The following is a 25715-nucleotide window of genomic DNA, read 5'->3' on the forward strand; positions in this document are numbered from 1 at the left end:
GCAAAATCCTCTTTTCTTAGAAATAGGTAATTCCCAAATAGCGCACTACCTACAGGGCATAATAACAAAATGCCTTCCCTAACGTGAACAAGGGACTATAGTCCCCAATCATCCCCAGTTAACATCCAATCGTAGCTTCAGCTCTTTCTTCCCAGAGGAAGAAGTGAATCCTGTGCAGCTAGCTCGCAGCGGATGCTGCTGCTCTCTCCTTTCCACCGGAGGAGTGGGAGGGAGGCTCGGGGAGGGCTGAACTTATCACGCCACCTCCTCCTCCTTCATCTCCTCCTCCTCTCCACCTCCCCCCCACAGTGCTCTCTCCTCATTCACTCCCTCTTCGTTCTCAGTGCTCCTGCTCTCTCGGAGGTGGCTGGCGGCGAGCAGCTGCTCCTGGGGACAGCCTGAGCTGAAGGCTCTGAAGGCTGGGCTTCAACATGTTGCAGTTGCGGTATGTCACGGAAGAGCAGCTGGCGGGCTTCGATCAATATCAGGTAAAGAAGTGGAGAGCCGGTGCTTTCCATGTGTGTCGCGGGCTTGGAGAATCTTCCTTGCTCTGGCTGGCGGGCTAGGCAGCCCATTCGTACGGATGTAAGGATGTGTGCATGTGTATGTGTGCACGCGCGCGTGAGGAGGGCTGTGTGTGTGTGTGTGTATGTGTGTGTGTGTGTGTGTGTGTGTGAGAGAGAGAGAGAGAGAGAGAGAGAGAGAGAGAGAGAGAGAGAGAGAGAGAGAGAGAGAGAGAGAGAGATGCAGAAACCAGGAGGTCCTTACCCCTCCGTGTACAGACAACTCAGCTTTGCTGCCTTCTTCTGGGCTGCTTTCTCCTCTGGGCGATGATGGCACTGTTGCTGCGGCCACTGTGGGATAGGCTGGGGAACCGACGGAGCTGAAAACTTTCCCTTTGCTCTTGCTCTCATCTCAGGCCGGAGATTTCTTCCACCTTGAAACCTATGGTTGGGATCGGAAGACGTGGGGGCTTCTTCCTCTTGGCTGTAGTTTGAGAGAAGGCACACGGTGTGAGATTGCTTCGAGTTTCTTTCCTCTGATCACGCACGAGCGGGAAGGGATGCATCCAGGGAACAGCTCTCTTCCACCTCCACGCAGAGAGGCTGGCTGAATGGATGCGGGAAGTGGGGGAGTGGGAAAGGAAGCCATACCGAGATTTTATTATTTTGCTTGGTTGGGGGCTCAGAGATGGCAGGGCCACTACTATCCAGTCAGTTCCTCGGCTGGACTCCGCCCTCAGTCGGCTGTGCCCTTGGCTTTGATGGTGCTGTAGCGGGGTTCACTGGGTAAGGAAGGTAGGAGTGCTGGGGGATGGCTTCCCTTAAAAGCTAAGCAAGCAAACAGGATCTGAGCGCGTAGAACGAGGCCTGCTAGGGAAAACTAAAGGAAGGAATACAGGAGGTGAGGCATTAGGAGGAGAGAGCCTACTCTACGCTTCTAACCCCTTTGCTTCCCCCAAACATCCCTAGTCCGTTTCCTCCCCCTGCCGCCCCTGGATCTAAACTTTTGGCTTTGATCTCCCACTGGACAGATGTTAGCGATGTGATATCTCTGCAATTATACACACACGTATGTATCTTGGATATGACTCCAGTTGTTCCTAAGAACCCCACAGATGCAAAGTTAGAGTTACTTAAGGAAGTATTAGTGTTATAAAAGTTATTATTATTTAAAAACTTTTCCAAAATAGTATAGATTTATCATCTTTGGAGAATTATGGATGTTGGGGGAAAATTAATGCATTTCATTAAGGAGAAGGTTGGTCTCTCTCTCATACACACACAAACACACATGCACAAAGATCATGTCCCAATAAAGACATTAAAATACCTTTTCATTATCATTGTAAAGGCTTTAAAGACTTAAGTAGGTGTTCGTGGCTTTTTTTCAAAACTCAATAGATGTGACAGTTTCTACTTAAATTAATGGAATAAAACCACTGAACTCGCAGAATAAAAAAAAAAAGTTACACCTTATATAATTTTTAGGTAATGATAATGTTTGGAACTGCTAACTGAAGTGTCATTTCTATGTTGATATTCAACCATTCATTTATTTAGATAGTCAATAATCATTTATGGAATGTAAGCTCCTTGGGAGCAGCTACTGATTCTTGCCTGGTATAACATCAGAATCTGTGATCAAAAAGAATCTGTGGTTAGTAAATATTAATTGAATTGAATTGGGTACATATTTTGTGTAAGACACTCAGGTTCTATTTGAAATTATTTTAAACCATTGGAACTATTTAAACCATTGGATCTATTATTGACTAGAATGACTACAGTAGAGATGTAGGGTGTTTTGTAGCAGGAATCAGACAAATATCCTAAAGTAAAATATGAAAATATGGCATACAAATTCAATGTCATAGAAATCTTTTTTTTTTATCATATGTAAGCAGAACTCTGTAACAGTAGATTTATCAAAGTCAGTAAGTAGGTCTAGATCACAAGTCTAAAAACACTAGAGAATTATGATTACCATTATGAAATTGTCATTAAAATCTGTTGAATGTGGGCAGGGTTACTAGTCTATTAACTTATATGGCTTTTCAAAAAGCTAATTAATCAGAAAATGCAACCAGAGAAAACTTAAAGTTTTAGAGGCTGAATTTTTAAAAATTACTTTTTTTTACTCCTCCATATTTCTGATTTTTTTTCCTGAGGAAATTGCGGTTAAGTGACTTGCCCAAAGTCACACAGCTAGGAAGTGTTGAGTGTCTGTCCTCCTAACTTCAGGACTGGTTCTCTATCCACTATGCCACCTAGCTGCCCCTCTTTCCCTTTTTTTTTTTTTTTTTTTTTGGAAGGGAAGAAAGAACATTTAAAAGAAAACTGTTATGGAAAATATTCTAAGGTGCTATCTTTTGAGCCGGTTGCCCAGAAGAGTAGTAAGTGGCTAAAACTCATGACAGATTGGGATACTATTCTAATATAGGAAAGCAGTACAGAGATTAAAATTAGTTATGCTAGTTAAAAGAAAAAGGAAATAACACAGGGCAGAATGAAAAGATAAACATAAAGAATTGGAGAAAACAACAAAATCTTGCTTATCTTACTTTGATGCTGCATCCTGCAAGAACTCTTTCCATCCTATAGGTGAAATTTTTCTTTCTTCCTCAAATTTCTCATAGCAATTTGTCTGGATTTCTTTTTTCTTTTTTAACCAATTTTACTTTTCTTTGTGTTATATTCACTCCTTTCTTTAGATTTTGAAATCCTTGAGAGCCATATTTCTCTTTCAATCTCCAAAGTATATCTCATGGTACCTTTTACAGGACCTTGGTTGCAATATGGCCCACTCCATTACTTTTAATGATATACTTAAACTAAAACAAGCATACCAGTGATTGAACAAGTATTTATTGAATAATGACAAAATTCAGGAAATGTTAAAATTGGTGAGGTGCTAGGTGAGATAATTTTCTTCCTTCCTTCCTTTCCTTCCTTCCTTCCTTCCTTCCTTCCTTCCTTCCTTCCTTCCTTCCTTCCTTCCTTCCTTCCTTCCTTCCTTTCCTTCCTTCCTTCCTTCCTTCCTTCTCCTTCTTTTCCTTTCTTATTTTCTTCTTCTTCCCTCCCTCTCTTTATATCTTTTCTTTTTTTGTTTCTGTTTCTGTCATTTATTTATCTTGCTAGTGATAGTAGTCTATATCCATGTCTGAGGCAGGTAGGTGGCTCAGTGGATAGAGTTCTGGGTCTGGGGTCAGAAAAACAAATTGAAATCCAGCCTCAGACACCCATTAGCTATATATACGTAGACATGTCACTTAATCTCTGTTCACCTTAATCCACCAGAGAAGAAAATGACAAACCAGTCTAGTATCTTTGCCAAGAGAACCCCATACAGGGTCACAAGTGACTGAATGACAAATATCTATGTCTATTTCTATAGATAGTTTGATTTATAAATAGCTAAAGTGGAAAAAATACAAATAAATATCAAATGAATGGTATATCCATTAATTGTTATGGAAGTTGAAATGAAAGAAAATTTGTGAGCTTAAATAAAGAAAAGGTTCATGTGGGCCTTGAGGAGACCTTAAAGAGTATGGTAGAATTTATCTAAACAGTGAAATAGTTATGGTGCATCACTGGGTGAAGTTGAATAAGAATCTTTTATTTTTAAAATCTTAGATTATAACTGCTGCTACCACTATAAGGCAGGCCTTCATCACTTTACACTTGAGTTATTGCAATAGTCTGCTGGATCTGTCTGCCTTATGTTTCACCTCAATTCAATACATTCTCCATTCAGACACTAAAATGATTTTCCCAAAACTGATTACATCACCACCCCCCCCCCCCTTTTCTCCCTCTTGATATTTTATTCCCTTCAGCCTTATTATCTGTAGGATTAAATTAAAAATGCTTTGACATTCAAAGGCCTTCATAACCCACTCTTTTTCCACCTTTCCAAGTTTCTTATGCCTTACTTCTTTTTGTATATAATCTTCAATCCAGCAATACTGGCTCCCTTACTGTTCCATGAAAAAGACATTCCATCTCTTTGTATTGAGCATTTTTTTCTGGCTGCACTTCATTCCTGGAATGCTCTCAAACCTCTGCTCTGCCTACTGACCTAAGTTCTGACTAAAATCCCATCTTTTGTAGCTTTTTTTCTTAAACTAGTTCATGACCCATATTGGGCCTCATAACTGAATGTGGGGATTGTGAAATTATGATTTATTATCAAGAAATGTTTGATTTGTATTCCTATTGTATGTGCCTATAATGATTCCTTAGATGAAAAGGGAGTGGAAAAAGTTTAAGGAATTTTGTTCTATAGGAAATCTCTCCCACTCCTTTTAATACCATTCTCTCTCTTAATTATATACTGTTTGTCCTCTATATACTATGTTTGTACATATTTGTTTGCTTGTTGTCTCCCCCATTAGACTGTGAGCTCCTGGAGGTCAGGAACTGTCTTTTGACTCTTTTTGTACCCTTAACACTTAGCACAATGCATAGCATATGGTAGGCACTTCGTAAATATTTATTGACTAACAGATAAAATTCTATGCATCTTTATTATATTCAAATGTCACCTTGACAATGATGTTTTCTTCATTTAACTCTTCTCTGAACAGTTGCAACAGTTCTGTTATCATAGTATCTTTCATATTTTGTTACATTATGAAAATGTTCCCACCAATGGGTTTTTGCAGTAATTTTATTAATACATTATAACCAAATACCACTATACTATCAGAAGATTTATTTTATAATTTTTACTAAATAGGCAACATTGTTCAGTCATGATATAAAAAAGATGGCTAGTGAGTCAATCAAAAAGTATTTATTAAGTGCTTATTTTATGTCAAGTTCTGTCATAAATGCTGGGAAAGACAATAGAAAGAAAGTTTTTTTTTTTTTTTTCTCAAGGAACTCACATTCCAGTGGTTGAAATATCATAGAAATAACTAGGTACATACAAGACATATAGAGTAGACAAAAGGTAATCTGAGATTGGCGTGTCTAACTTGTGTTCAATTACTTTAGTTGTGTCTGCTACTTCGTGATCACATTTGGGATTTCTTGGCAAATTTACTGACATGTTCTGCCATTTCCTTTTCTAACTCATTTCACAGAAACTGAGGCAAACATGGTTAAGTGATTTGTCCAGAGTCAACCAGCTACTAAATGTCTGAGTTTAGGTTTGAACTCAGGAAGAGTTTTCTTGACTTCAGGCTTGGTAATATCCACTGTATCACCTGAGAGTCCATCTAACTCACAGGGCTTCTTAAAGTTTTTTACTAGGGACCTCTATTCACCAGAAAAATTTTTATGTGACTCTGGATCACTAAAATAGATATAGAAATTAAACTTTTATTGATAATAAATAATAATTTTGTGACACCTCCCCACATTCAGTTATGTCATCCCATTTGGGGACCCACACTTTTAGAAGTTTTGGTTTATTTCATATGAAGTTCTTTTCTGGAGGAATTTATTATGATATTAGGTGAGATATCTGTATTTTTGTTATCTTCCTGCCTCACCAGATGAATTCCATGAAGGCAAAGGCTATTTCTTTTTAAATCAACTTTTGTGCCTTCTTAGTGCTTATACATTGTAGCCACTTAAAAAAAAATTTGTGGAATGGAATACATAACTTTTGATATTGTACAATACTAATTGTCATGGCATTTTGCTTTGATTCACAGTCTACATTCATTACAGTTTGTTCCCTCTGTACCCACAGTAAAGATATAAAATAGATAGTTTTAGGCAGAAAAAGGGACTATGATCAATGTCCAGAACACAGGCAAAGCATAATGGGCCTCACAGATCCATAAATAAGCTCCAGGTTTGGGAGAATATTGGTTTTTGTTTTGTTTTTGTTTTGCTTTGCATAAGGAGATATTTGTATATTATTTTTGGATGGATAATAAATGGCAGTACTCCTTAATCCTTGTGCTTCTGTTTTCATTTTTATTTATGTTATAATTATTATGCTGTGTTTCATTACCCATGGGTGTGACTGTAACTTATACGAGGCTGTGTAACAAAGATTTTATTTAATTTTTGCTAAGGTCCCTTTTTATAACAAAAGCTTCACATCTGACAGAATTCAAAAACTACTTAACTTCCCTTAAAGAACAAAGGATCTATAAACCAAGCCAGTGAATGTAAATAATCGTGCTATCTTGCTTGGAATTTTATATCCAATTAGTCCCTTAGTGACACTTCACCTGCTTACTTTTATAAAATTTGGGGACATTCCCCAGCAGATGGTAGAACATATGATGTCTCAGAATTAAATTTTGAAGATTATCATTTATGATAAGTAAACCATCAGCAAGCATTATATGTAATAGGGATAAGTTAGAAGCATTCCCAGTGAGACCAGGAGTGAAACAAGGAGGTCCATTATCACCACTATTATTGACTATTGCCCTAGAGATGTTAGCTTTAGCAATAAGGGGGGAAAAAAGAAATCAAAGGAATTAGAATAGATAATAAGGAAACAAAATGATCATTTTTATAGATGATATGATGGTATATTTAGAGAATCCTATAAAATCAACTTAAAAACTATTTGAAACAATTATTAATTTAGCAAAGTTGCAGGATTGAAAATAAACACACAAAAATCATTGGCATTTCTATATATTATCAATAAAAGACTGGCAGTAAGAAATAGAAAGAGAAATCCCATATATGAAAAATATAAAACATTTGGGAGTCTATCTGCCGAGACAAATTCAGCAACTTTATGAATTACAATTACAAAACACTTTTCACATAAATTCAAATCTAAATAACTGGGAAAATATCAATTGATCATGAGTAGGCTGAGCTAAAAATAATAAAAATGATAATTCTACCTAAATTAATCTACTTATTCAGTGTCAAATCAATCAAACTGCCAAAAAAAATTTTTTTTAAGTCTAGAAAAAATAACAACAAAGCTCATCTGGAAGAATAAAAGGTCTAGAATATCAAAGGAATGAATGGTGGGGGGGAACACAAATCCTAGCAATATCAGACTTAAAACTATATTAAAAAGTAACAGTCATCAAAACCATTTGGTATTGGCTTAAAAAAAATGGAGTGGTGAATAAGTGGAATAGGTTAGGTGCACGACACACAATAGTCAATGACTACAGTAATCTATTGTTTGACAAGCCCATAGACTCTGGCTTCTGGGGTAAGAATTCAGTATTTGATAAAAATTGCTGGGAAAACTGGAAAATCATCTAGTAGCAATCAGGCATAGATCAACATCTCATACCATATACCAAGATAAAGTCTAAATGGGTTCATGATTTAGACATAAAGGGTGATACTGTAAGCAAATTAGGAGAACAAAGGATAGTTTACCTGTCATAAGTTTTACTTATCTTTGGAGAAGGGAAGAATTTATGAACAAAGAAGAAATAGAGAACATTGTGAAATGCAAAATGGATTAATTTGGATTACATTAAATTAAAAAGATTTTGCATAAACAAAACCAATGCAGCCAAGATTATAAGGGAAGCTAAAAGCTGGAAAACAGTTTTTCTGCTAAAGGCCTCATTTAAAAAATATATAGAAAAATGAGTCAAATTTATAAGAATGCAAGTTGTTCCCCAATTGATAAATGGTCAAAGGACATGAACACACAACTTTCAGATGAAGAAATTAAAGCCATCTAGAGTCATAATGAAAAAAGACTAGAGAAATGCAAATTAAAACAATTCTCAGGTACTACCTCACATCTATCAGACTGGCTAAGATGACAGAAAGATAATGATAAATGTTGAATAGGATGTGGGAAAACTAGAACACTAATGCATTGTTGCTGGACTTGTGAAGTGATGCAGCCATTCTGAGAGCAATTTGGAACTATGTCCAAAGGTATATCTAAAACTGTGCATATCTTTTGATCCAGCAGTGTCACCATTGGGTCTATATCCTAAAAAAATCAGAAAAAGTGGGGAAAGGATCTACATGTGCAAAAATGTTTGTAGTAGGTCATTTTATGGTGGCCAGGAATTGGAAACTGAGTAGATGTCTATCAATTGGTGAATGGCTAAATGGGATATGATAATTGAATGTAATGGAATATTATTGTTCTGTAAAAAATAATAACCATGTGATTTCAGAAAAGCCTAGAAAGACTTACACAAACTGATGCTGAATGAAATGATCAGAATCTGGAAAATATTGCACACAGTAACAGCAAGATAATGTGATGATCATTTATGATATACTTGGCTCATCTCAGCCATTCAGTGATCTAAGACAATTCAACAGACTTGGGATAGAAAATGCCATGATTGAATGCAGATTGAAATATATTATTTTCACATTTTTCGTTTGCTTTTTTTTCATGGTTTTTCTTTTGTTCTGATTTTTCTTTCACAGCACAACAAATATGAAAATATGTTTAAAATGATTACATGTTTAATCTATGCTGGCTGTATTGGGGAGGGGAAAGATGAGAGGGAGGAGAAAAAAAATTGTAACTCAGAAAAATGAGTGTTGAAAACTATCTTTACATGTAATTGGAAAAATAAAATACTATTGAAATAACTACAAAGTCATCATTTGTCATTGAAAATGAGTTCAAATTTTGTAGAGACTGATTTCACTGCTTTCTCTTTTATAAAAGTACAAAGGACAATGATTAGAAATGTAGATGTAACCTTTAGGTTGTAAGAGCTGAGATTATCTCATCATTGAAACATTTTTGTTGAGAGTTGAATTTCATATAGCTTCTAGTCCAGGCACAAATTCATTCTTTGTCTTATATAAGTTTAGAGTTTGAAGAGATCCTAAAAATAATGTAGTCTGTAACCTTATTTTATAACTGAGGAAAATGAAACCCCCAAATGACTCAAGATTATAGTAAGTAGCATAATGCAAAGTAAAGAGTCATGGATTTGGAGATAGAATATGGATTCAGTTTTCGGCCCAGAGAATGATTGACTGTATGACTTTTTACAGGTCAACCCTTTAGAGGTTTTAATTTCCTCATCTATGAAATAAGAGATTTGAACCTCTGTGGGCATCTCTAAAACTAAATTCTATTAATCCTGCATTAAGTACATGCATTTAAAAATATTTTTGGTTCTTGGGAATCAACTAATACAATGGCCTACTACACTTAGTGATGAAATTAAGAATTTAAAAAGTCTGGAAACAAGCATTTGACATAACCTAGGCCAGAAAGATTTTTGAGCATCATGAATCTTAAAGCAGAGATGTCAAATGCTATTGAATGCCATGTTGTGTTGGTACAAATGCAGCCCAAACTAGATTTAAATGTAATTGGGAAATATTTAACAAAATAAATAACATAAGGTATCTTTAAGGAATATTCCTGTACTAATGAGAGAACGGAATAATATATATGACTCAGTTCCCTCATTTGAAATAAAATGATATGGAGAAGGAAATGACAAACCATTCTAGTATCTTTGCCAAGAAAACCCCAAATGGGGTCATAAAGATTTAGATATGACTGAAATAGCTGACCAGCAAGCAACATACTTCCCTGATCAAACCAAAGGAAGGAGTTGCATTTTTATCACTGAGGGAATCTGTCTTCTATCAGGAAGGAATTTTCTTCTCCACAATGAGGAGATGTCTTCTTTCAGGCTAGTGCCTTGCAGTGAGTGTTGGAATTAAGAATAGTGAAACATAACCTTGCTATGTTCCATGTTCCAGTTGAGGAGGCCTAATGCTAAGCTGAGTCTTTTTTTGTGATGATCACACTGAAAAATTCTTGTATGGAATTACAAGTAGTTAGCATGTTTAGCTTAGGGTGATAATATTGTTCGCATTATTAATAGCAATAATATACAAAGCAGAGTAGTTGTTTATTCTTGTTTATTCACATTAATGATCATGATTAATCAACAAAATTCCCTTATCCTTTTTTTTTTAAAGAGCAATGCAATAAATATCTGCTGAATAAGGGGGTAAGGTTGCTAAATAGCAACCTTAGACCTTGTTTGACCCACAGATATAGATTTAAGAATTTCTCTGGAAATGAAATTTCTTTGTAATGTTGACTGAATTTATTCATTTTATCTGTTAATAGTAATTTTTAAAATAGTTTTTCAAAGAGTCCTTGGAGGAAGATCATAAAACATGCCACATCTTTTTTTTTTTTTTCCTGACAAAATCAGAGCTGATCTCACTGGAATAAACTGCTGCTATTCCCTTCAAAGGATTATCTTGATTTTCTACTTCAATGAAGATTTTCCTTTGGTCTATATGTTATGATTTAATATGAAACACCTTTTATATTTTTAGTTCTGCACACAGAACCCTAAATATAAATTGTCTACATTGTGAATTGATTAGAAAATGTTTTTCTAACTATTCAGAGGATTTAAGAAGTAAATTTCATGACAAACAAAATAAGCTAAATAGATTTTAAAATCATATCTGTGATTTCATTGATACTGGGAATTTCAGGGGAGGAAATGTTCTCTACCAGCGCTGATTTACCACTATTTTGCAATTGATAGTTTTGTAGATTTATACAGAGGCCCTGAGAAATGACTTAAGTAGACTCACATATTCAGTATGTCAGAAGTGGATCCAATTCTCCCTCACTCTGAGTCAACCCTTATAATATTCTATGCCACACTGCTACTCTAAAAGCTAAATAGATATTTTAAATTATTCTCTTGCAGATAGATCCAATTTTCATTTCATAAATTTTACATCAAAACCTACGTCATAAATTCCATAATGCAAAAGAACATCTGCTGGCTATTTTGTAATTGAGTTTCAGTATTGTAAATATAATGTATCTTGCTATTAGATCTTGGATGAATCTTGATGGTCTCCAATTTAGTGCAATTTTTTGCACGGTGGTTGTTTGAGCTTAGAGTAAAAGGGGAGAAGTGAATACTGTACTCATTACTTTTCTTATATTAGTAGAGTAAATCATGCATGAAAATATCATCTCTGTATTACACTCTTGATGGTGCATAGATAGAGTACTGGGTGTGGATGTAAGATGACCTTAATTCAATTCCACCCTCAGACTTTGAGTAGCTCTATTACCCTGGGCTAGTTAATTAACCTGTTTTTACAATGGGGATAATGACAGCACCCACTGCCCAAGGTTTTTATATGGATAAAAGTAAATTTGTAAAAAGCCTTTTGCAAACTTTATTTATTGGCAAGACAATTGGAGTTAAGTGTCTTAAGCGGCTAAGGTCATATTTGAACTGGGGTCTTCCTGATACCAGGGCCAGTACTCTATCCACTGCATCATCTACCTGCCTCCTTTTGCAGACTTTAAAGTGTTATATAAATCCTAGCTATTAATATCACTGCCTAGTATTAATCCTCTCCATTAATCCTCCACCCCTTTGGGAAATATAATATGAATAAAGGGAATTTGTAGAGGCTGAAAGATGGGGGAAGTGGCAAGGTAGAAAGAAGGTAGTCCTTAGTGCAGAATGTGATTAATCTCAGTAATACCAGGATTCCTTTTAATCTTGCACTTGAGAAAATAATTTAATTATTAGTTAGCATTGTAGAACATGGCTCAACTTGCATCTTTTGTAAACATCAGAAACAATAAGAGGGGTATGTTGCACTGTGGCTATGATGTATTTTGAAATGTCTATGTGAAAAGTGAAAAAGTCAGTTATTGTCCATGTGTTATATTGAAATATAAGCTGGGCCAGGACTTCACTTAAGGATTCTGGGCTCACACAGACTCTGTTCAATTCTGGAGTCACACCAGCAGAATTAATTCTCCTTTTGGTTCATTATGCCTTTCTCTGTAATTTCCCTCCAGAGAAATCTTCCAAATAAAGTTTAGGTATAGATTGTCTATACCTAATGGTAGAGTTTAGTCTCCAACTAATGTGGATAGTTTAGTCTCTAACTCTAACATAGGCACTCAGTGTACAATATAGCAATTGGATTTGGGATCGTTTTTACTTATCCTTTCAAAAAATGTATGCAATACAAAGCATTCATGGGAAGGAGTTATATGGTGGTTATCTGTGGTGTAACTGTTCTTATCCCATTTTTTAGTTGAAGAAACCAGCTAAGAAGTGGCTTGTACTTACATATATACTAAAAAGTATTGGAGTCAGTATTTCACAGGATCGGAACTACAGATCAAAGGGAACCTCAGAGATCAGCTAGGCCAATCTATCCATTTATCAGATGGGGAAATTGAGATCTAATCAGGTTGAAGAATTTGCTTATTGTCAATAGGTAGTTTAGAAGTGGGATTTAAACTAAGAACTTTTGATTCCAGATCTGTGCTTTTCTCCATTATACTAACTCAAACCAAGATCCAATATTCTTTTTTTTTTTTTTTTTTAAACACACATCTTTCATTCAGCAAGTATTTTTTGGAATAAACTTTAAAAAAAAAAAAGAAAAAAAATCTTAGCAAGAATAATCAATAAATTAAAAATTATCTGAAAATAGATGCACTATTCCAAACCCATATATTTCCTACCACTGTAAATTATTGGGGATAGGTGTTTTCTTGTATATCTTCTTTTGGATCATGCTTTCAGTGAATGTTTATTAAAAATACCTACTATATTTGAGGCATTGTACTAGGTGCTGGAGATACAAAAATGAAATAGTTTCTGCCCTCAAGAAACAGTTAAGAAAATATAAATACATACAAATTTCAGTACAAAGCAGTATCATGGGGAAAAAGCACTAGCATTTGAGAAAGATCAGGGTAGTCCTTGTGAAGTAAGTGAGAATTGAGCTGAACCCTGAAAGAAACATATGATAGATACCACAAAGCTAGCTGAGGAGAGAGTGCTTTCTAGACTTGACAGCTGGTACAGAAGCATGGAGATGGTAGATGGAAGTACACTGTGAACTTACAGAGCAATAGAGCAATACTCCTTCAACTTGTGTTACCTTCTCGGCATGAACCTTAGTAATGTAGAATGTACAGGGCAAATTCAAAAAATTTCTAACCAATTTCTTTTGTTTTAGCTGGGGAATATCATGTCCAAAATAAACTTTTTTTTGGGAAATCCAGAAAGGAGTCCAGTTTAGGCCATTGCTTGGAAAATTTTAAGGTTTTTAAAGTATTATTTTGAGTACTAAAATCCTCTCTGCATTTGTTGGCTGAGTTCAGATTCACCTTTGTGACACAGAAGTTCATTTATCTTGGTCCTAAATTCTTGCCTTTAGCTCTGTTTCTATGTGTTATTCTTAGGACATCTGGACAGAGTTAGAAATTTCCTACTCTCTAGGTAGCTATCTTTGTGACATTGCCAGAGCCCATATTTCCTGGCTAATTATCAGGGTGAAGGCTGTGCCCTATGATCAGCATAGTAAATTACACACTACAGTATTTAATTAATATTAATTAAATCACATCGAATTATGTGGATTTGGGGAATTTGAGTAATGTTTGTCATTTGCATTTATTTTCAGGGTTAAAAATTTTATAATTTAGAATGATAATAAATCAAGTTTGTGAATTGAAAAATTAATATATACATACATTCTTTACTCTTGTTTTTCAGCTATAATTGATCTCTCAAACACACTGCTTATATCTGGAGACTATTTCATTAGGAGACAAAGTGACATAATAGAAATGATCACTGATACGAGTTAGTTGATTTAGATTACTATTATTTCTGTCCCACATCCAGTGTTACAGTTAGGGAAAAAAAACAAAAATAGAAACAAAGATAAGTCTCATTTATATAGCACTTTTTTGGTAGCCGCTGAGTTGCACATTTCTGTTCTTTTCTCCTTGATTTTCTGTTAGGGCCAAAAAAAGAAATATAGAAGTTGGAATGAAATTACTCTGGATTAGTGTAAAAAATAAATTAATTTGCCAGAAGTGTAAAAGGTCATAATTATTCTTTTAACTTTAAAAAAAAATTAATATATATTTTATTTTACTCTAAGTACATGTTAAAACATTTGGAGGCTTTTTTTTTTTTTTAGTTTTAAGTTCCAAATTCTGCTCTTTCCTCCTCTTTTTCCTTCCTGATATGGTAAGCAATTAAAAATAGGTAATACACGTGCAATCACGTAAAACAATTTCATATTAGTCATTTTGTATAAGAAGACAAAAAAAAAGAGAAAAAGAATGAAAGAAAATGAAAAAATAGCATGCTTCTGTCTGTATTCTTCCTCTAAAGGCATATTATATGCTTCATCATTAGTCCTTTGGGATTGTTTTGGATCATTGTATTGCTTAGAAGAGCTAAGTCATTCACAACTCTTTATCAAACAATATTGTTGTTAGTATGTTTAATATTCTCCTAGTTCTGTTTGCTTCACTTTGCATTGAGTGCAAATTTAATTTTTAAAATTTAAATTTAAAAATAATAAATGCAAATTAAGTCTTTCCAGGTTTTTCTGAAATCAGCCTGTTTATCATTTCTTATAGCATAATAATATTCTAAAACAGTCATATAGCCTATTTTTGTTTAGCCATTCCCCAACTGATGTATCACTTCAATTTCTAACTCTTAGTCTCTACAAAAAGAGCTGCTATAAATATGTTTGTACAAATGGATTATAATTCTTTGTGAAGTTTTTAAAGAGGGCAGAAGAAGGCTTTGAGTCTCAATTCTTCCAGGATTCAAACTTGAAGAGTGAACTCGTGGAAATTAAATGTTTGTTTGTCCAGTGCCTGGCACATAAAGCAGGTTGCCTCATCTTAATGAGCACCAAATTTTCTTGAAAACAAAGATACATCCTTTTAATATGAATATTCTCTGTGTTATTATATGGACATATGGCTTATAACACAATAATCTCCAAAGAATTGAAAAGTAATTTTTTTTTATTATAGCTTTTTATTTACAAGTTTTATGCATGGGTAATTTTACAGCATTGACAACTGCCAAACAGAAAAGTGATTTTTGATAGAGAGAAATGAAGAGATATGTGGTGGAAGTAAGCAGTCTACATCTCATCAATGAGGAATTTTGAAAAAAATTGGGGGTAAAATATGTCATCATAGAAGTGTACCATAGGAAAAGAAGATGATGTAGTCAAGATAGTAAGGATGAGAAATGACAAGTAGCTACCATAGAATTCCATGAGTATTTTTTCATTGTCAGGAGAAAACAAGAAAAGCTTTCAGAATACCGGATGTGTCTTAGTGGCCAGCTTATGGGAGGACATAAGGTTATATGGGTTATATGGGATGAGCCGACAGGGTTGTTATCTGCCTCACTGAAGACCAGAACCTCCAAATTGATGAGATCATACCTGAGATCACAGATCCATTTGAGAGCACAGAGTATTTGAGTATATTTTGTATCTAATATAATGCGTGTGTTGTGTTTCCTGTCCCCCAAAATATAAACTCCTTAACTTCAGGAAATAGCTCTCCCTCTGGATCTATTGGTCCTATCACAGTACCTGGCACAAAGTAGATGCTTAAGAACTCCTTGATAATTAGTATTTATTGAACTGAAGACATGAGACAATAGAGAAAGACAGTACTTAGAGTTTGAAAGAAAAAAAGAAAGAAAGAAAACCCCATTTGGCAGGACTTGGGAGAGGCAGAATAGCACAGCTCTACTATTTATATCCATGCTTCCATATATGAACCCTTTTCTTATCAAAAATCCCCTTTAAGGCTCCCAAATGAATAAATGATTATTTTAGTTTTGTTGACCTGAGTAAGTAGAATAATTGCGAAATGGGGAGTCAGCCTGTCCAGTAATCAAAGTTCTTTTGTCCCATTTCATTCAATTATAAGTAGAGACCGGTCTTGGCCCTCAATACTTACTCAGTGTTGTGACAGTGATAATCTCCTATATAGCTGATTGCCTCTTTAAAGAAGCTAGACAGATGGTTGAATATAATTGGTTATTGCAGAATGTGAAGTTTTTTTAATGGAGATCAGAGGACAAAGAGAGATGGGTTTACAACAAGGAAAACCGGTTTTGATTGATTCCAAGATGTCTTCTCTAGAGACACTGTATTCCAACAGATAATCTCTTCATGAGGGAACAGAAAAAATTGACATCACCAATAAATTAAAAGGGGGAAAAATGAAATCATTTCTTCAGCTTAAGGAACTTATATTTTATTTAGTTTTTAAAAAAATTAACAAGCATTTCTCTCTGCCTCCCCTATCAACTGCAAATAAAATAAAAACAAACCCCATGAAACAAATATGCATAGCTAAACAGAACAAATTCCCACATTGACCATATTTAAAAAACATGTGTCTCATTCTATATATTTAGCCAATCACCTCTGTGTCAGGAGCTGGGTAGCATTCATTTTCATCACTGGTTGTATGGAATCTATAATTTGGATAAACATTTCTAATATGCCTACTATGTTCCTAGGCACTGTGCTGAGTTATAAGAACTATTCTAAGTTTTAAGCTATAATCAAAACAAAATAGTTAACTTCAAGAAGCTTAAATTTTACTAGTAGCTTCCAACATGTAAGGAGCTATAACAAATGCAAAATAGACATAATGCAAATATTTTTAAAAATTCTTTTGAGGGGCAAGAATTACTTGATTGTTTAGGAGAGGCTTATGCAGGCGTCAGTACTGGATGTCAGCAATGAAGGTAGTTAAGCATTCCAAGAGGGAAATGTGAGTATCCAAAGCATGGTTCAGCTTGTACCAACGTATGGAGGCAAGAGGTGAAATATCAAGTATAGAAAATATCAAAGATCAACCAAAAAATTTGGTTAAAAATAAGATACTTTCCAGAATGAGGGGGACTAACGTAAGATTGCATGCAGATAGATTCTGAATGCCTTCAAAACTCAAGCAGAAGAGTTTGTATTTAATTCTGAGACAGCAGGGAGCCATTAAAACTTCCTGAATTGGGGGTAACATGGCTATACAAATGTTTTAGGAACCTCATTTCCTTGAGAGAGTTGCTAGATTCATACATTAGGGGAATAAAATGGACAGTTTACTTAGATTTCACCAACCCCACTGAAAAATCTCTCATGTGATCCTTGGGAGAGAAATGTGAACTATGTGGTACAGCTTAGTGGAATGAGAACTGGTTTAATACCTGGACTCAAAGAATAACCATCAATGACTCACTTTGGAAGGACATATCTAGTAAAGTGCCCAGGGAGCTGTTTTTGATCTTTGTACCATATTATAATGACTTAGATAAAAGCATTGATTTCACATTTGTCAAATTTGCAGATAGCATGAAGATGAGAAGGATAACCTAACATGTTAAAAGGCAGAATGAGGCTCCAGAAAGATCTAAATAGACTAGGAAAATAGACCAAATTCAATACAATTATCTTCAGTAAGAAAAAAATTTCTGCACTTATATTCCAGTAATAAACTTCAAAGGTATATGATAAAAGAGGTATGACTAGACAACAGTGCATATGAAACAACCTGAAAGTTGGGGCTTTAATGGACATCCTTTTCAAAATGATCTGTCATGGCAAGCTCCTCAAAAGCTAATGATATCCTAGGCTGCATTAAGAGAGGCCTAGAATCTAGAATGAGAAGAATGATAGACCTACTGTTTTCTGCCCTAGTATTATCATTTAGGCTATTGTATTCCATTGTGGTTGCCATATTTTAAGATTTGACAAGCTGGAGAGAATCCAGAAAAGATGAACTGGGGTTGGGCAGGAGATAGGAGTGAGTGAGATAAAGGTTTCAAGAGGAGAGGAATTAGCTTTGGCAAACAGGGTTAATGTACATTCAGTAAAGGGGAAAAATAAGAAGGTATCTGAGAATAGGAAAGTTTTGTAGAGAACAAATGGGAGAGGCCTTGATGAATAGTCACACTGCTGGCCTTGGCAGGGTTGGTTCTGTTCTGAAGAATTAGGACTGATTCTGATAAGGGATAAAAGAGAAGTGTAGAGGATAAAAGCCTTTCTAGTTCCCTTGCTAAACCTCATTGTTCCTTTAGATTCTTTATTGTTCTGATAGGCAATATCTCTGTTCTGTATTATAGAGCATCAAGTTCCCAGAGTACTTATTAAGTTTGGGCTTTCTTCCAAAATATGGGTGATTTTTATAGTCAGTCTCTTGAATAACTAAAGACTTACCTTATATTTTCATCTATATCCCCTTTGGCTTACTGCCTATTCCCAAGAAGAAAGAAAGGTTATACATTTGTGGGAGGAGGGGGTGGGGATGTTGTAGGAGGGAACTTTATAAACTCTCTGTTTACTTTTCTTGATAAGCAGTAAAATCTTCAGACAACCTTTAGAGGGCTATGTGCTTTCTTACTAGATAAGACAATGGAGAGATGTGGAGACCATTTTTCCCCCATAACCTGGAAAAGAGAATAATCGGTTAGGAGACTGTGGAATGTAAAATAGAGGGATGAGTGCCTTAAGTCCACAAAATAAAAGAAAGTCAATGACAGGAAGCAAGTCTGGACTGACAAGAATCATGGGGCAGTTGGAAATTCTGAAATAGGGCATCAGTACTCTACCTCTAAATAGTCCAGGACCTTCTAGATCCTAAAATAAAGGCCGAATGTGTGAAGCTGTCTGATTCCAGTAGAAGACTGGGTTAGGGATATATTCAAGGTGAGAATCATAAGTAATGTGGTAAAGTGCAGTGAGGGAGCTATGACATCAGAATTTTGGTTCTTGTTTCTGTGATTAACTAGTATGAGTTTAGGAATATCTCTTCACCTCAGCTTTTTTATTTGTGAAATGTAAAGTGAAGTTCCTTTTAGCTCTGACAATCTATTGAATCTGTGATATTTGGAGTGAGGGCAGGGGATGGGAGGAACCAGAGAACCAGAACAGAGATAGTCCCTGGTAAGGGACGCTATAGAGAAGGAAAACTTAGGTGGAGGGGCAGGTGTCTGGTTGAGAGCTGGAGTCAGAAGTAGAAAAGTTGAAATGCTAAGTGAGGCAATAGTTGGGTTGAGGCCAGAACAGCAGCTGGGATTGCTCTCCAACATTCTTATTGTGCCAACAGAGGCTCTCTGCCAAGTGCCACCTCCTTAACAAAGCCGCTTCTTTTAGACTGGCCGGCTCTGGCATAATCTGCCCTGGTCAGATAAAACTAGTGTACTCAGGGTTTATGAATCTTGGGGGGAGCCATTTCATCTCTTTTACCCCAGAAGTCTTCTGAGTCTGGGAAGGGAGGCAGTGCTTTGTTGTTAGAATAGAGGGAAGCAAAATGAACACGAGTCCCTGAGCTGTCATTGATTTGGCTGCAGCCGAGCATTTGCTCAACATCTTGGCAGCTTCATCCCTCCCTCCCATGCTTCAGATGCCCTTTGACCAACTTGTTGAGGCACAGATTTAATTGGGTTTCTAGTAGTTTTAGTGCTGTCATTTTTTAATTGCGTCCAGATGGTCATGACCCTATCTGGTGTTTCTTGGCAAAGATACTAGTTTGCCATTTCCTTAACTAACTCATTTTAAAGATAAGGAAACTGAGACAAATCGGGTTAAGTGACTTACCCAGAGTCACACAGCTACTAAGTGGCTGAGGCCGGATTTGAACTTAGGAACAAAGAGTTTTCCTGACTTCAGTCTTGTTAGTGTAACCACCGTGCTCTGCTGTTTAAAAAGTTTAAGAGACATAATTTCTGGGTAATTTAATTATTTTATTAATAATGTCACCATGTTTATTAATAAAAGGATAGCCATTTAGCCATATCGCTCACTCTCTGTGGTGAGCTCACAATTTATATACTCTTACAGGTGTTCTTGAAGGTGGCAATCAACTCTGATTAGTTAACAATTAATGAGGAAATGAATATTATAATGAGAGAGTGGGCTATATTAAGATGAGAGTCTTAGGATATAGGACTTGGATCACCCAAATCTTGGTCAGAGACTTAACAAGTTCCATATCATCTGTGTGACAAAAAGAAGGATGCACATTTTCCCAGACCTGTCTGGGAAAGCAAATACAGTGAATGCACTGGTTAGCCTAAACTTAGAATTTCTTTTATTATCTGATTAGATTCTGGCCTGGGTAAATCTGAGAAAGATTTCTCACATTGGTTGATTGCTGGATGAGGAAGTAGAAAAGGGGAAAAAATCTTGATCTTAATGTAATAATTAGTTATTAAATACAAGAGAGATCTAATTATTTCTCTCAGTACCATTATTATTTCAAGTCTTTCAAGGCATCAGATCTGGAATATTTTATTCCATGTTAAAAATTTTAGGTAGGATTTTGACAACTTTTGGAATATTTAAAAGAAGATGAAAATGGGACTGGCTAACAGAGAAGAAAAGATTTGGATGGGGAAGGGGTAGGTCATAATATCTTCATGATAGTTTTCAAGCATTTAAAAGACTGTCACATGGAAAGTGAATTACAATCTTTCTCTTTGGACTAAGAAAAAGCAGAATGAGTTGTAAAGTAGCCCCATTAGGGTAGGTGGGTGGTGCAGTGACTCAAGTGCCAATGGGGTCATAAAAAATTAGATCAGACTGAAATGACTGAACAACAACAATAAGATTTAATTTTTTTCTCAATAGTATGTTTTTGTCAAATTAAACATAAAACTATCTTGACATAGTTTTTGACATTCATTTGTGTTAGATTTTAAATTCCAAATCTTTTCTCCCTCCCTTATTTACCTCTGTCCTCCCCAAGACAATAAGCAATCTGATATAGGTTATACATGTTCAATTATTTTAAATATATTTCTAATATTAGTCATGTTACAAAAAAACAATCAGAACAAAAGGGAAAAACTACAAGAAAGAAAAGGCAGCCAAAAAAGAAAGGTGGAAATAGTATGCTTTGACCTGTATTCAGTCTCCATAGTTCTCTCTGAAAATGGATGGCATTTTCCATCACATATCTATTGCTTTGGATCACTGTAACAATAAGATTTAAGGAAAGACGTCCTAGTAGTTAGTACTACTCAATACTAAAATGAACTGCCTCATGAAGTAGTGAATTCCTCTTCATTGGATGTCTTTGGCCAAAGGTCACTTGGAGATGTTTTATCAGGAATTCTTAGGAAGGTACATTTTGGACAAGATGATGGTCTTCGAGTTCACAATGATAATTCCATGTCTGTATATTGGTCCATGTGCATGCTCTTCTAAACAAGAGACCATTAAAAGTTCCATATTAATGAAGGCAATGTATTGACCTGGCTTAGTGTTATTGCTACATAGATGTGGTGACAGAGATGTACAACACTGGAATTTTAGGCATAGAAATCTATCATATCTGTGTATTTTTTCCACTTAATAGTATTTTGTTTTTTCCAATTACATGTAAAGATAGTTTTCAGCATTTTCTTTTGTAAGATTTTGGGTTCCCAATTTTTTGTCCCTCCCCCCTCCTCAATCTGATATAGGTTAGACAGTACAATCATTTTTAGCATATTTCTATATTATTCATGTTTTGAAAGAAAAAACAAAACAAAAGTGAAAAGCAATAAGAAAGAAAAAAAACAAAAAAGAGATTAAAACAGTGGCTCATACTTATTAAGGAATTTCCTTTAGTAGCTGGTGGGAATAATCAAATGAAATGTGCTAATATATATTCATGTATGTTTCCTCATCTATAATCTGTGTCCTTGTTGCTACTCAGATGAGAGGCATGGGGTGCAATCTGGATTGAATTACTATAAAGGTTTTCAGTTTAACAGCGTGCAATTTCCTGGAAGGTTTGATGATCTTGGCTAGAGTCAGATATTCAGCTTATCTGTTTTAGCAGTACATGAATATTAAATCTAAGAATTGAGGCGAGAACAAGTAGGCAGTTTAAGATTAAGAAATCAGTAGTTACCTTAGCATCCCCTCCTAGGGTAGATAATCCAAGTTTTAAAAAGCCACTTTTTGAGGAACATCTTGTAATGGTTTGATTGCTCTTATTTAAGAATCCTCCATATTTGTTTGAAGGACACAGTGTACTCAATATAAGGGATTCCCAAGGGTCCTAAATAGATGTAGAATACTAAGTCCTTGGGCTTTAGTGATGACCAGGTGTTCAGGGAGGACTAGTACATCTGGTGTGAGGACCTGTGATATTCTTTTCAGGACTGCTCATCCTACTTGGTGTCCACCTGTCCCCCAATTCTCATTTGTGACTTGAAGAAGTTGTAGCATGCACAGCAGCCTCTCCCTGGTAAATGTTTCAGCAGAGGGGTTAAACCAGGTTGAGAGTATCCACAGGTCTCAAAAGTGTTGGTGAGTTAGGGTGATGTCTACCCCAAGCATGTAAAGACTGTGCTTTGATGGAATGGATGGATGAAAACAATTTGTTCCAGTGGCCATGAAGGCTGAAGTAGACACTGTGGTACATTTGAGCTTGATCAAACATCAAAGATGCCAAGGTCATCCACTGTATCCTGGGCCATTGCCAGTCATCTTGACTTTGTCTTGCCACTAAACTTTGATGACTCTGGAACAGAGAGTGAGGCTGATGACTTTGCAGTTCTGCCTCATTTAAATACAATTCATGGCTAAGTCAAGACATTATCCCATGATGTCACTGGTCCACTTTGAAAATGAATAATGAACAACAACAATATTCCTTGGTCAGTGCCAGCATGTCTGCTATAGGGGGCTTGCCAGGGACACTCACAGAAAGCTTAAAACTGCAGTAGTCCCTGATAGGGATGTGTGTGAGTGTGAGTGTGTGTGTGTGTGAGTGTGCGTGTGTGTAGGAAGGGAGAAAGAAGAGGAAAAGGAAAGTTGCCAGATTTATAGCCAGGGAAGATGTGTTTTTGGCATTTGAAGTTGGAACTAGAAATAAATTTTCCTTTAGAAAAATTGTTATAGATGACAGATTCTCTACTAGATATGCTTTGAGTTGAATATTCTTTTGTTGACTGATCTGGGAACCTACTCAGGAAAAGCAAAACCCTTTCTTAAGTTTCGGACATCCTGCTTTGAGATGAATTTATGGTCATTTTGGGGTGAGTGGGATGGGCAAAGTGGCCAGTTCTGTGATGTCACTAGTAGTAGAACTGCCAGTGAGGAAACTCCTAGGTACATTAGTATCTCAAAAAGTTTCCTGCTTTAGTCAAATAAATTATTTTTCTCTAACCTTTATGTAAAGGGCAGAACTCTGAAGAAATATACTTGAAACAAGGTGTTAACTCAGTGGAATTGATAAGACAATGGTTATCTACTTTAGCATAGTGATTAACAGTTCTCTAGTTCAGCACGAATACTTGGTACTTAATATAGTTTTATAAGATTGACACCTACGATGATGTAATTATAATAGAGTAGAGACATTCCATCTTTGATCAGGCTTCTGGTGGTTCTCCTTCATTTCTCCACTGAAACCAAGTTCCATCTGAAGGGCCTCCAGAAAGCTAGCCAGGACCCAAGTGAAGGAGTCAGACTGTGAAGGAGATAATGAAGAATTTGGACTTCATCCCTGCCTATTCTCGTGGTAATTACTCTGCTGAAACAAAGGCTGGTCCCAAGACCTCCAGAAGCTAACTCCCAAAACATTACACCTTCATATGTAATATACCCATGAGAGATATATTAGAATGTAATCTAATATTAATATGTATATAAAAAGAGGGCAAATGAAAATAATAATAGCTAACAATCTATTGGTTTAAGACTTGCAAAGTGTTTTACAAATTTTATTGAACATTTTTATCTAACAAATCTGGGAAGTAGGTACAATTATTATTTCCATTTTATAGACAAAGAAACAGAAGTAGACAGAAGTTAAGCAAATTAGCTTGGATTACACAGCTAGTAAGTGTCTAAGATTGAATTTGATTAGAATCTTCCTGACTCTAAGTTGGTACATTTACACATGCATTTCTAGAGTCCAGTCTTTATCTATACACTATTTAAGACAGTGTTTGGGATATTTGCCTAGAATTTTGCAAATCCTTTATTTTTTGATTGATCATGAAGCCTTAATGACAGACTGATCAATAGTAGAAGCATTCACTTTAGTCACATGTCATTCCATTATAATATACAGTAGCTCTTACTATTAAAGGAATGTAAAATATTGACAATATTTTGACCATTTTAGTTAACCAAAGGCCCCCACAGCTAAGGACTTTTTAATGTGTTGTTTGAAAATATATCCTCAAAAACAATAGACCTTAATGGAGTTAAGATAAAAGATTAATTGTGCAAAGAATCTTTTATCACTTAAGGGTAAAACATCTTCCTTGAACCACATATTTATTTTTAGATGAAATGGAATACTGCTTCTCTATTCAGTCAATACACAACCCTTGTCTATTCTTCTTTCATAATCCCTCAATAAAGGTAGCATTGTGAATTATAGTTCTTAAACTTTTTGGTCTCAGGACCCCTTTATGTTCTTAAAAGTTACTAAGCACACCAAAGAGCTTTTGTTTATTTGAGTTAAGCTGATAATTGTTGACTTGGAATTTAAAGCTGATAAATTTTTAAAATAATTATTAATTCATTTGAAATAACTCCAAAAAACCCTTTACTAATATAACATTTTAAATGAATAATAACTTTTCCAAAACAAAAAAAAATCAGCTAGAAGAGTTACATTATGTTACGTATTTTTTTTGCAAGTCTTTTAAACATTCGGCTTAATGATAGACAGATTCTCAATATCTGTTTCTATATTTAGTCCATTATGATATGTTATTTTGGTAGAATTATATAAAGAAAATCTGGCCTTATACAGCCATTATATTTGGAAAAGGAGAAAGTTTTTCTTTCTTTCTTTCTTTCTTTTATTAAGGCTTTTTATTTTTCAAAATATACGCATGAACAATTGCTCAACATAAGCCCTTGCAAAACCTTGTGTTCCAATCCCTTTCCCCTTTCCTTGCCCCCTACTATAGATGGCAAATAGTCCAATATATGTTAAACATGGTAGAAATATATGTTAAATCCAATATATGCATACATATTTATACAATTATCTTGCTGCACAAGAAAAATCAAATCAAACCAGGAAAAAAAAAAAAAGAAGCAAAATAAAAGGCAAGCAAACAACAACAAAAAGAATGAAAATGCTATGTTGTGAACCAAGCTTAGTTCCCACAATTCTCTCTCTGGGTGTAGATGGCTCTCTTTATCACTAAACAATTGGAACTGGTCTGAATCATCTCATTGTTGAAGAAAGCTAAATCGTTCAGAATTGATCATCGTATAATCTTATTGTTTGCTGTGTAATGATTAAGGAGAACGATTTTTATAGGTAAATAATGTCTTAGTTTTATTGTGAAAATAGTTTTGACTTCAAAGATCCCCAAAGGGATTCCCAAGCATGTTTAACCTATTCTTTGAGAACCATTGATATAGCAGATAGAGTCCTGGGTTTAGAATCAGAAGGATTAGGTTCTAATTTTTCTTTTATAGGCAGTAGTT

At 35.3% G+C, this 25715-nt stretch overlaps 1 protein-coding gene across 1 annotated transcript in view; it reads left to right on the forward strand.

The window, feature by feature from the left end:
• The first annotated feature begins 310 nt into the window (after positions 1-310).
• Positions 311-25715, forward strand: part of LOC127543895 (ethanolaminephosphotransferase 1-like) — a 149646-nt gene continuing 124241 nt past the window's right edge. Inside the window, exon 1 of the mRNA XM_051970230.1 lies at positions 311-488. Coding sequence (XP_051826190.1) covers positions 432-488 — 57 coding nt within the window. The 5' untranslated portion in view covers positions 311-431. The remainder of the gene's footprint in view (positions 489-25715) is intronic.

Source organism: Antechinus flavipes, chromosome 1, assembly GCF_016432865.1.
Source record: "Antechinus flavipes isolate AdamAnt ecotype Samford, QLD, Australia chromosome 1, AdamAnt_v2, whole genome shotgun sequence".
NCBI lineage: Eukaryota > Metazoa > Chordata > Mammalia > Dasyuromorphia > Dasyuridae > Antechinus > Antechinus flavipes.